Source organism: Mustelus asterias, chromosome 4, assembly GCF_964213995.1.
Source record: "Mustelus asterias chromosome 4, sMusAst1.hap1.1, whole genome shotgun sequence".
Taxonomy (NCBI): Eukaryota; Metazoa; Chordata; class Chondrichthyes; order Carcharhiniformes; family Triakidae; genus Mustelus; species Mustelus asterias.
This window is the reverse complement of record NC_135804.1, coordinates 54,158,535-54,170,731: the sequence shown is the minus strand read 5'-3', so window position 1 is coordinate 54,170,731 and position 12,197 is coordinate 54,158,535. Positions and strand designations below refer to the sequence as shown.

The 12,197-nt window shown below is 47.8% G+C and overlaps 1 protein-coding gene across 2 annotated transcripts in view; it reads left to right on the top strand.

Moving 5' to 3' along the window:
- LOC144492290 (adhesion G-protein coupled receptor G2-like) overlaps positions 1 to 11,986 on the top strand; it is a 138,638-nt gene extending 126,652 nt beyond the window's left edge. For both annotated transcript variants that reach the window (XM_078210281.1, XM_078210280.1), the window contains 3 exons: positions 2,272 to 2,371; positions 7,439 to 7,716; positions 9,094 to 11,986. In XM_078210281.1, the coding sequence (XP_078066407.1) occupies positions 2,272 to 2,371; positions 7,439 to 7,716; positions 9,094 to 9,179 (464 nt within the window). In that variant the 3' untranslated portion in view covers positions 9,180 to 11,986. The remainder of the gene's footprint in view (positions 1 to 2,271; positions 2,372 to 7,438; positions 7,717 to 9,093) is intronic.
- The last annotated feature ends 211 nt before the right edge of the window (positions 11,987 to 12,197 follow it).

The window sequence follows — 12,197 nt, the reverse complement described above, 5'->3', positions numbered from 1 at the left end:
CTTTTTATAATTTTGTCAATGGCGCTTAACATCTAACATTGCCTTTCTGAACTGAAATTACATCCAAAAAAAATGCAAAATAGCTCTCTAGCACCGGCAACCCTTGGTTCAAGGAACTTTTTCTTCCCTAATATTTGTGATAAGATGCATAATGAATTGACGTTCAAAGAGACTTGAGTGTGTTTGTACCAGGAACACAAAGTTAGTATGCAGATGCAGCAAGTAATTAAGATGGCAAACGGTATGTTGGCCTTTATCGTAAGGGGGTTGGAGTGCAAGAATAAGAAGCGTTGCTACAATTGTACAGGGTTTTGGTGAGACAACAGGGGCGCTTTTCTCCCCCAAAAAATCAAGTGTTTTGGGCAAGCTGAGTTTCATGAATTTATGGCACTCTGCGCAATACAGAGGCCATCAAGAGATTCACACCAGTAGGTTGGGCAGGGGTTGGGCGAGGGGCAGAGCCTAAACCCGCTGAGAGGCTGGCAGCAGAGGGGTCAGGGGGCAGTTTAGCATGCGCTGATCTCCCAGTAAACTGCAAGATCGATTGATATCCCTCCGTTCCCCCCCAAACATCGCCGGCGTCCCATTCACCAGCCCTGACTCCTGATGGCTGGCCCCACCATGAGCCCCCACTCCCAGTGCTGAGTCCCCCTTTCCCACCTACTTCCCCCGCCTGGCTCTGCCCCCATCTGGCTCCACCCTTGTGAGGCCCTGCCCCCTTGGCACTGCTTCTGCGCAGTGGGCACTGCCAGTGTGCCAGGTTAGCAGTGCAGAGTGCTCAGTGGCCAGTGCCTGGGTGCCAGGCTGGCACTTCCCAAGGGCAATGCACCCCCCTCCCTACCCCGTTCTCTCAGGAGACCTCAATGGCCTCCAGTCCCACCGATGAGGCCACCATGTCCGGTCCCCATTGCTGGGGACCAGCTGGGATCCCCGCTGGTGGGAACCTTCACCAGCATGGTCGGAGAGCCAAGTGAGCCCAAACAATAGTGTCTGGAGCTCGCTAAAAGGGTTTAAATTAAGATATCAATGTTTAAATCAGCCTCGTGCTGGGATTACGCAAAAGAAAATGGCCTGATGATTCGCGACCTGCCGGCCGCAATTTTCTGAGTCCTGCTTACATTTCCAGCTGGGTTACGCTACTTGAGCAGTGTAGTGAGGTGGGAAAATTGCACCCTACATCTGGAGTACTGTGTGCAGTCTTGATCTCCACATGATGGCACAGTGGCCCGGTGGTTAGCACTGCTGCCTCACAGTACCAGAGACTCGTGCTCAATTCCGGCCTCGGATAACTGTCTGTGTGGAGTTTGCATGTTGTCCCCTTGTCTGCGTGGGTTTCCTCCGGATGCTCCAGTTTCCTCCCACGGTCTAAAGATGCTCTTGTTAGGTTGATTTGCCTTGCTAAAATTCCCTTTGGTATTAGGTGGATTAATAGGGGGACCCAGGTTCGATTCCCAGCTTGGGTCACTGTGTGGAGTGTGCACATTCTCCCCGTGTCTGCGTGGGTTTCCTCCAGGTGCTCTGGTTTCCTCCCACAGTCAGAAAGATGTGCTGCTTAGGTGCATTGGCCATGCTAAATTCTCCCTCAGTGTACCCAAACAGGTGCCGGAGTGGGATTAGGGGGATAGGGCCTGGGTGGGATTGGTGTCTTGCAGGCTCGATGGGCTGAATGGCCTCTTTCTGCACCGTAGGGATTCTATAATTAAAGAAAGGATACACTTGGAGGCAGCAAAGTGAAGGTTCACTAAATTGGTTCCTGGGATGACGGGAGTTGTCCCATGATGAGAAACTGAATCAGGCTTACATTCTCTGGAGTCTGGAAGAATGAGAGGTGATCTCATTGAAATCTGCAAAATCCTGAAGGGGTTTGATAGGTTAGATGCTGAGAGATTATTTCTGTTGGCCAGGGAATCTAAAACAAGGGGAACAGTCTCAGGATGAGGGGCCAGTCATTTCGGACTGAGATGAGAAGAACTTGTATCCCTCAAAGGATTTTAAATCTTTGGAATTCTCTGCCCCTGTAGGTTGTGGATGCACCATCACGGAATACACTTAAGGCTGGGATAGACAGAGTTTTGGACTTACAGGGAAATAAGGAATGTGGGAAGCAAGTGGGAAAATGGAGTTGATGCCTAAAATTAAACCATAATCATATTGAATGGCGGAGCAAGCTGAATGGGCCATATGATCTGCTCCTGCTCCTATTTTTGTGCGTTCTTGTGTATTGTATTCTTTAAATGCAGATAAACCTAAATCAATTTCTTATATCGACAGGTATTCCTGCTATAGTGGTGTTTGTGTGTATCGGAGTGAACAAAGACAATTATGGCTGGTTTTCGATTGAAACCCAAGACAGGAACAACACTGTTTCAATGTACGTTTTTTTTAAATTCTTTCATGAGATGTGGGCACTGTTGCCTTTGCCAGCATTTCCTTCCCATCCCTATTTACCCTTGAATTGAGTGGCTTTGCTCGGCCATTTCAGCGGGAAGTTAAAGAGACAACACATTGGTGTGGAGCTGGAATCATATGTAGGCCAGATGAGGTAAGGATGGCAAATTTCCTTCCCTGAAGGGCATTAGTCAACCAGATTGGTTTTTACAGCAATCAATAATATTTTCATGGTCACCATTACTGAAATTAGCCTTGTATTCCAGCTTTAATTGAATGAATTGAATTTCCGCCAATTACCAAAGTAAAATTTCAACTCATGTTACCAGAATATTAGCCCAAGCCTCTGAATTATTAGTCCCGTGATATTACCAGTACACCACCGTCTCCCCCATCTTGGTAAAAATGCCAAAAGCAATAATGTTGGTATTTAATTTTCTTCCACTGCCTCTAGAGTTTCAGGAGAGATATATTTCCATTCCAAACGTGAGCTGGTCAGTTCTGAAGATCAATGCCAGATCTGTTTTGTGTTACCCGAACACTGGAATACTTAGAGGGGAATCTTCCAGTGTTCGTGTTTCTGATCAGCATCCAGTGAGCACAGCTGAGAATGTATGAACTTCAGTGGAGCCAGCAGCAGACTAATGGATTCTGCCGTCAGTTACTGCCATTCATTATCATCACAGGATATTGAAGGGTGACAGGTGCCTGTGCAACTGTAAGCCAGTAGGAATCAACATTTTTGTAAGGCAGGAAAGGATTTTTAAAAATGTATCCAAAGGATGTGGGTTTCGCTGGCTAGGCTAGCATTAATTGCCCATCCCTAATTGCCCTTGAGAAGGTGGCATTGAACTACCTTCTTGAACCACTGCAGTGCATGTGGTTTAAATACATCCACTGTGTTGTTAGGGAGGGTATTCCAGGAATTTGACCCATCAACAGTGGCCAAGTCAGGAAGGTTGGTGACTTGGAGAGGAACTTCCAGGTGGTGGTGTTCTCAGGTATCTGCTGCCCCTGTTCTTCTAGATAGTAGTTGTTGCGAGTTTGGAAGGTACTGCCTAAGAAGCCTTGGTGAGTTGCTGCAGTACATCTTGTAGATGGTACACATGACTGCCACTGTGTGACAGAGGGAGTGAATGTTTGTTCTTTGAATGTATGCACTTTGGAAGGAGGAATGGAGGCATAGACTATTTTCTAAATGGGAAAATGCTTAGGAAATCAGAAACACAAAGGGACTTGGGAATCATTGTTCAAGATTCTCTTAAGGTTAACGTGCAGGTTCAGTCGGCAGTTAGAAAGGCAAATGCAATGTTAGCATTCATGTCGAGAGGGCTAGAATACAAGAGCAGGGATGTACTTCTGAGGCTGCATAAGGCTCTGGTCAGCCCCCATTCGGAGTATTGTGAGCAGTTTTGGGCCCCATATCTAAGGAAGGATGGGCTGGCTTTGGAAAGGGTCCAGAAGAGATTCACAAGAATGATCCCTGGAATGAAGAGCTTGTCATATGAGAAATGATTGAGGACTCTGGGTCTGTACTTGTTGGAGTTTAGAAGGATGAGGGAAAATCTTATTGAAACTTACAGGATACTGCAAGGCCTGGATAGAGTGGACGTGGAGAGGGTGTTTCCACTGGTAGGAAAAACTAGAACCAGAGGGCACAACCTCAGGCTGAAGGGACGATCCTTTAAAACAGAGATGAGGAGGAATTTCTTCAGCCAGAGAATGATAAATCTGTGGAACTCTTTGCTGCAGAAGTCTGTGGAAGACAGGCCATTGAGTGTCTTTAGGACAGGTAGGTTCTTGATTAATAAGGAGATCAAGGGTTATGGGGAAAAGATAGGAGAATGGGGATGAGAAAAATACCAGCCATGATTGAATGGTGGAGCAGACTCGATGAACCGAGTGGCCTAATTCTGCTCCTATGTCTATGGTCTTGTGGAAGGGGTGCCAATCAAGTGGGCTGCTTTGTCCTGCATGGTGTTGAGCTTCTCGAGTGTTGCTGGAGCTGCATCCATCCAGGCAAGTGGGGAGTATTCCATCACACTCCTGACTTGGGCCTTGTTGATGGGATGAGGAGGTGAATTATTTGCCGCAGGATTCCTAACCTGTGACCTGATCTTGTAGCAAAATAATTTCAAAAAGAGCTGCATGGAACAGTAAGTGACTATTTCCTGTTCTATACAGCTTTAACATGATTCACTTTTAGACTGTGAAACAAATAGGCAGAATTACACAAAGACTAATTGCTTGTGAAGCAGCAAGTGGTATATCATGTGAGGAGGTAAGTTGTGACACTTGGCATTTCCTTACGCAGATAAGTAAACAGTTTTTTGTTCCTGTTACAAAGCTACACTCCATCTGAACCTATAAGGGAGGGATTAGGTTGAAGCCTCAACTGTCCAAAATGCTGACACACCGGAGGGAGGGGGAGGGGGGGGATTGTTAGCTCCAATCGCGAATCACGATGGCTTGGAGAATCGGGAGTCAATGGAGCAGTGTTTCCACTGGGCGCCAAACCCACTGCGACCTTCCCAGGCCACCCTGTCGGCCTCAATCGGGTTCCTGTCCATAGCTGGCAGGAACCCGATGCAGATTCAAAACCAGACACATTTAAATATAATTAGCGATCTTGCAGCCCGAGTCCAATGGCCCTCGCTATTCACCCACCCTCCCCTCCCCCTAACGGGATCTGCAGTGAGCAGACTTTCATACAGGCTCTCAGTTGCATTGTGGACCCGAGGGTCGAGGAAGCACCACCGACCCCTCAGCAATGAGAGGCATCCTCCCCCACCCCACCCGCCTGCACTGGCATGAGGTTTATCCAACCAGACCCTCTCCCAGTCCCTCCACTCAGCTCCCCTTCCTCCTCAGAACCCCACACAGCCGCCCTTCAGGCCAAGCACCTTGGCAATGCCAACAACCTGGCCTGGCGCCTTGGGCCCCATGGGGCACGGGGAGGTAGGTCCACTGGTTATTTACCCCTCTGCTGCTGCCAGGCTGCAGAGGAAGGGTCCATCAAGGTTCCTGGGGGTTGGGTGGGCTCGGGCTGGGGGCAAGGTGTTGACCTCATCACTCTCCTCCAGGATGGTGGTCCTGTGGCTGGACTGTCCTTTCTTGCTCTGGCAGACCTAAAGATCACCCTTGGCATGGTGATTTCAGGCAGCCTTCTGATCAACATCGGCATTCCTTCTTGTTAGCTTTGCAAATTCTGAAGTGATCAGGTAGCTTTAACCACCATACAAAACCGCCCCCACCCCGCAACCTCCCCAGCCCCCCCCCCCCCCCCCCCCTCAACCTGGCAGGATTTTAAATCATTGCAGCACTCCATTCTGTAGCACAGATTTTCCTTTGTCCCTGTCAAAAGCTGCAGGTGAGAGCAGACCTGTTGAAATCCTCTAATGGAGAAGCGATGTCAATTTCACCTGGGGGAGGGGGTTTCCAGTTTGCGCAGCTGTGCACTGAGCCCCATTGTATGCACCCAGCTTTGATTTGAAGTTGCTGAGGCTTCCCAGCAAGCTGAAATTATTGAAACCCTCTCCATTGCATTTGAAACCTTTGATCTGCAACAAGTACAATCTGCAGTGCCTTGTAAAAGATTCAGCTTTCATATCAATGGATTTCTATCATCCTCCAGCCACCTGTGTTTATTTTGATTTCCCTTCATGGCTGACTGCATCGGAGGTACCCCATTGGTCCTGACCACAATGGAGATCCTGATTGACAGTCTGTGGTTTCACCTCCTTCAAAAATAGCATCCCGGTCTCAGAACAGTGTGAAAGTCAGCGGGTTGTCCGATATGAAAAGATTAGCATCCTTCTTCAGGTTTCCCACTGGTATGGGTACTTAGCCCCAATTCAGGAGAATCGCCGCCTATATCTCAGTTTGTATTCTCTATGCGTGAAGAACAAGAATTTGTCCAACAGTTGGTGGGGTGGGGGGGGTCGTTTCGGGGGCGATCTTACCATCATGCCCCACTGGCCGATAGGCAGAGCGAGCCAATAAGATCGCACAACAGCCGAGAAATCAGGTTTATGCCCGATTTCTCACCTCTCATGATCTTACCGGTGCCAGATATCCAGCGAGGTCAGCCTCGTGCCCATTTCCACCATGAGGCTGAATAAATTATTTAAATATTATTTACATGAAATTAGCGAGCCAGGAAAGTTATCGTCTGGGCTCACTTGCCTCTGTGGCCTCACCGGGAGAGGTTCTCTCTGGTGCAAATCACAGCTAATTCTCAGCAATGGGGACATGATGACTTCACCGATAGAACCAATGGCCATTCAGGCCCCCCCAACAAGGTCAGGGGCAAGAGGACAGTGCCATGGGGGTGGGGCCTGACTGGGGGCGGCCGATCAGTGGTGGTGCGGGAAACTGCCACGCTGCACAGCGATCAGGGGGGCTGACCATGGGGCGGGGGGGGGGGGGGGTGGGGGAGTGGTCAGGCTGGGCATCAGAAGGGGTTTTGGGCGTGGCGATCAGGGGCCGGGGGAGGTTGTGGAGGGAGGGGTGCCCGCTGTCACTCTGCATTGCGATCAGTGGGGGGTGGAGGGGAGGGGAGAGGCAGGGGGGTCAGTCCGAGCGCTGGGGTGTGTCACAATAGGCCGCAGGTCTCCGCGGTAGCTGAGGAAGATGCCAGCTTGAGGACATGGTGGCTGGCTGAGAGCTGCAAAGGCTGAGTAACAGTCCTTCTCTGCTCTCATAGCTGACGGACCTGCGCATGCACAATTGTGCCTCTGCTGCTCTCAACCAGCAGTCGGGCAATTGAAGCCCCACCCCCTCCCCCTACTGGCGAGAAACAGTTTTTGCTGGTTTTTTTCACAAAGTGCATAATATCACAGATTTGGACTCGCCCAAAAAAATGGATCAGAAACTCTCCCGTTTTCATGCTGGTCCTTGACTTTGAATCTTTTTTGTAAGATCGTCCCCTTTGCGTCTGATTAAAGATACTTGGTCAGGCACTAGGAAGACACAATAGCATGTAATCCTGTATAAAATCTAAAGTAAAGCTCAATATTGATTATTTCAAGGCTTCTTTCTTTTTGAACAGGTGCTGGATAACAAACGAGGTAGTCCATTATGTTACAAACTGTGGCTATTTCAGTGTTGTATGCTTTGGGAATACAGTAATGCTGATCACCACCTGTGCCAAGCTAATTTGTCTGCGGAGACAGAGCAGTAATGAGCAGAGGTCTGTTTGGAAGGATCTGTGGACAGTTCTTGGTCTCTGTTGCTTATTGGGCACAACGTGGGCTTTGGCTTTCTTTTCGTTTCGACCACTCCATGTGGTTCAAATGTACTTGTTCTCCATCTTAAATTCCTTGCAAGGTTAGTCAACACGCTCGTGCTACATGTATATATTGGTGGTCAAGCAATGGTAATAGACAATGATAAGAACATTAGTGTAATTTTTTTTTATTCTTTTAATTTATGTAATAAGGGACTGGGATTTTAAAATCGGGGTCAGGTACAAGACATTTGTATAATTTCTCAGGTCTCAACCCTGAACTGCATCTGTATCGCACTCACAACACCCTTTTATCATGTCAATATCCTAATTAGCCTGGAGGTGAGCTTGGAGTCCAATTAGCAGTGCTGAGGGGAACCAAGAGATGAGAGCTGCCTGCAGAACTTGAGCTGCAAAAGGCAGCCATGATGGAGCCTGCCGCAAACATGTAGAAGAGAGCAGAGAATATTGCGTAGGGCCAGCAGCCTCACCAAGCACAAACAGCCAAAGGAAATGTAAAGCACAAGATCTAGCACAAAATTCCCCTGCTCCTGAAATTTGTGAATGTAAAAAAAGTTAGCTTCCATCTGCCTAGAACTCAACAGCTGCACATTAACATGCTTTGGATTTTTTGGGTTTGGCCAATTCCACTTTGAAAATTCCCTTCTGACCCTCCCTAACCCAATTAACTAGCTCCTCAAGGAGATTAATGAGCTATTAATTGAAGTTTTACGAATTCCCTATTCCCCCTCTCACATTGAAAATTGTGTCATATTCTAGCAGCAGTGCGGTCCAATACCCCCTTCCAGGAATGCTTTTTAAAATTACGCCTGCACCCACTCCCAACCCCAACGCAATTGAAAATCCAGCCCAAGTTCTTCGAAATGGAAATAATCAGGAATGCCTTTTGTATAAAGCAGAGCTTGATTGGCACCCATTCCACAAACATTCAATTCCTCCACCACTGACGCACAGTGGTAACTGTATGTACCATTTACAAGATGTACTGCAGGATCTCACCAAGGTGCCTTGGAAAACACCTTTCAAACTACCATCCAGAAGGACAAGACCAGCAGATACTTGGGAACACCTGGAGATTCCCCCCCAAGTCACTCACCATCCTGACTTGGAAATATTTCCCTGTTCCTTCACTATCACTGGGTCAAAATCCTGGAACTTACTCCCCGACAGCACAGTGGGTGAACCGACACCACATGGACTGCAGCGGCTCAAGAAGGCAGCTCACCATAACCTCCCCCAGGGAAATTAGGGATGAGCAATGAATGCTGGCCGAACCAGCGAAGTCCTTCAATGAATAAGAAAAGTCTGCAGAGATGATTTTATCCTTGTCATGAGCCTTACATTTTTCAGCAGCTCTGAACAACTATAAGGTAGCTTGTGTAGGCAAAAATTAAATAGAGCAATGAGCACAGCATGGAGTAACTAATGGCCATGTAATTTATCTTGAATCTTTGCAGGATTTTTCATTTTCTTGTGGTACTGTGCTCTGAAACGACCATCCAAAGAGGAAATATCAAGTTTCACAACAACATTGAAAGATTAGGTGAAAATGGAGTTACCTGTGATCCGTTCATCTTTATAATGGGCTTCAAACATGTTTTCCTTCAAGGGCATCACTCTTTGTAAAGTATTTTAAGTATAATGTGGAGATGCCAGCATTGGACTGGGATGGGCACAGTAAGAAGTCTCACAACACCAGGTTAAAGTCCAACAGGTTTATTTGGAATCATGAGCTTTTGGAGCACTGCTCCTGTTGGACTTTAACCTGGTGTTGTGAGATGTCTTACTATTTTAAGTATGAGTGAAGTTGTTTTGTTTATTCACGGTTTCAGTGTGTCCAAGAAATCAGGACTAAAATTTCCAACATTTCTTTGCCAGGAATTCCCACTTATTTTGAAGATCTTTGTCTTTATAATTGAACAGCTTGCATTGAGTCTGCATCATCACATCACAGCCCATAGGACAAGCACTTGTGATTGGTTGAAATGAGAACTTTTCTGATAAATTACTGATCAAATTCCAATTCATCATCATGATCAGAATCAGTTCCATTCAGTCAGTAAATATCAAGCAGCAGAAAGTTCAGCAATTGGATCCGTCAATTTGTTTGAAAGCTACCAACACCAAACTATAAAATGGCAGAACGTAAACAATTATTCAGAAACATTTAAGGTTAGTTTGAACTGTCATCTCCAGTTTTACACAGTCCTGGAAATTCACTGAGCAATAACAACGACATTTAAGAGGAACAAGTAAAAAGTTAAAACAAGTCGCAATAAGATCATAGAAATCCTACAGTGCAGAAGGAGGCCATTCGGCCCATCGAGTCTGCACCGACCACAATCCCACCCAGGCCCTACCCCCACAAATTTACCCGCTAATCCCTCTAACCTACACATCTCAGGACTCTAAGGGGCAATTTTTAACCTGGCCAATCAACCTAACCCACACATCTTTGGACTGTGGGAGGAAACCAGAGCACCCGGAGGAAACCCACGCAAACACGAGGAGAATGTGCAAACTCCACACAGACAGTGACCCGAGCCGGGAATCAAACCCGGGACCCTGGAGCTGTGAAGCAGCAGTGTTAACCACTGTGCTACCGTGCCGCAGATGCTTACTCACAGAATTGTCTGTACATCCCAAAATGTTTCCTCATGTTGTAATATTTGCCTGGAGTTTTGTCTATTTTTCGATGTTTTCATTTATTTTTTCATGGGATGTTGGCATTGCTAGCAAGCCCAGCATTTGTTGCCACCCATTCCTAACTGAGGGCTGTTAAGAGTCGGTCACAGTGCTCTCAGTCCAGAGTCACATGTTGGCCAGACCAGGTTGGCAGATTTCCTTCCTGAAAGTGACAATCAATAATAATTCTTCATTAGTTATGGCCTTCCCACTCCACTGCCAATTGAGGACCTTAAGTGGGCAATCAATGCAGAAAGCTCACCCGAGGGAGAGGGCACGACAAGCAAACAGTGGGCTCTTGGAGGTCATTCAGTATCTGATCAATATTACCTGAAGAAAGATGGGCACATTGAAAGCTAACCCCTACCATTGCTGCCATGTCTCCTCATCCCCAAACCAGAGACTCCCACCTTGCCACCCACCTCCCAGCGTCACTCACTCATTCCTAAATCCTCCTTGATACATTACTTTGTTATGGTGTAGAATCGCCAGCAGCAACCGTCTGATTGGTCAGCAGCTCTCGGCAGGCATGACCTCTGTCCCTGGGGTCCTTAATCCCTGGGGAAGGCCGACCGCTGGCCTGTTAAGTGCCTGGATGTCACAAGATGCAACAACAGGCCTTCTTGAAAAGCGGTGATGCCAAGCTCTAAATAGTTGCTCATCTGACAGATGCAGCATGCTTTATTAATAAACTCAAGTTAAACCACCATAAATGAACCTCATTCAAGGTTGCTGTTTTATTGAGGCTTGACTATATCCTGTAACTCTATTGGTTCTAATCTACAGAGTTCAAATAGGCAAAACTAAAAATTCATCGGCAGAATAACTGTCATTTCAAAATCCAGGTGCACTAGAAAGTTTTCAACTCTATTTTGTGTACTGAAAAATACTTTATATTTTGGGTAACTGTGTGCAGAACACAGCTTCTCATCTTTAGCATGCAATTAAAGTGGTGTGAGGAAGCATTTTCTGCAAGCTGCTGTCTAAATCATCAGAAGGATCTAAAGGCCTTGTCTGAAGCTCATTGAACATGGGTTGGAATTTTCCAGCCTGCCACAGTGTCTTTTCCTGCAAAGAGCTACCACTGACGGCCAGCGGCATTTTCCAATCCTGCCAAAGTCAGCGCAAATTTGCACGCCTCTCCCCCCACCCAACCCCCCCTTCCACTGCCAAGAAACCCGCAGCAGGGATCAACTTCGGCCTGATCTTGCTGGGAAGGGTTGGAAAATCCCAGCCATTGTCCACTTGGCACATCCTTGATGAGCTCATGTAGGAATCCACACTCTCTCTGCAGTAGTTATAGAGAATTATAGAGGTTTTGGGGGCGATTCTCCCAAAAAGAGTTCTAAGTGCTGCATTCACAGGAAAACCGGTCTAACTCACGATTGCTTTTTCATTGGGAGTTCAGACTGGAATCGCCCACACGCTGTGCAATGCAGAGGTGACAGTCGTGAATATCATTAAAAGCTCAGGGGCGGGGCCTATTCACGCTGGAGTCTGACAGTTCCGGAACTCTGCGCATGTGCAGTGGCCCCGAACTGTCAGCCTGCAGTTTGCTGGCCAGCCCGGGACCCTCACAGTGCTGCCCCTCCAACCCTCCACCCCACCATCCCCCATGGCCTGATTGCGGCCCCCCATCCATTCCCAGGCTAGCCCCGACTTCTTCCCCCCCCACCCCGTCCCGGAGCACCCCGATCGCCAGCTCCCCCCCCCCCCCCTCCAGCAGTGAGGATCCCCCCCCCAACACTCCCTCCATCCACGGGAGGTAGACTCCCCCCCTCCCACGGGTGGCAGACTCCCCCCACCGATGGAAGGCAAACCCCCCCCCCAACTCCCCCGGCAGACCAACCCCCCCCCCACAAGCCCACCCCAATCA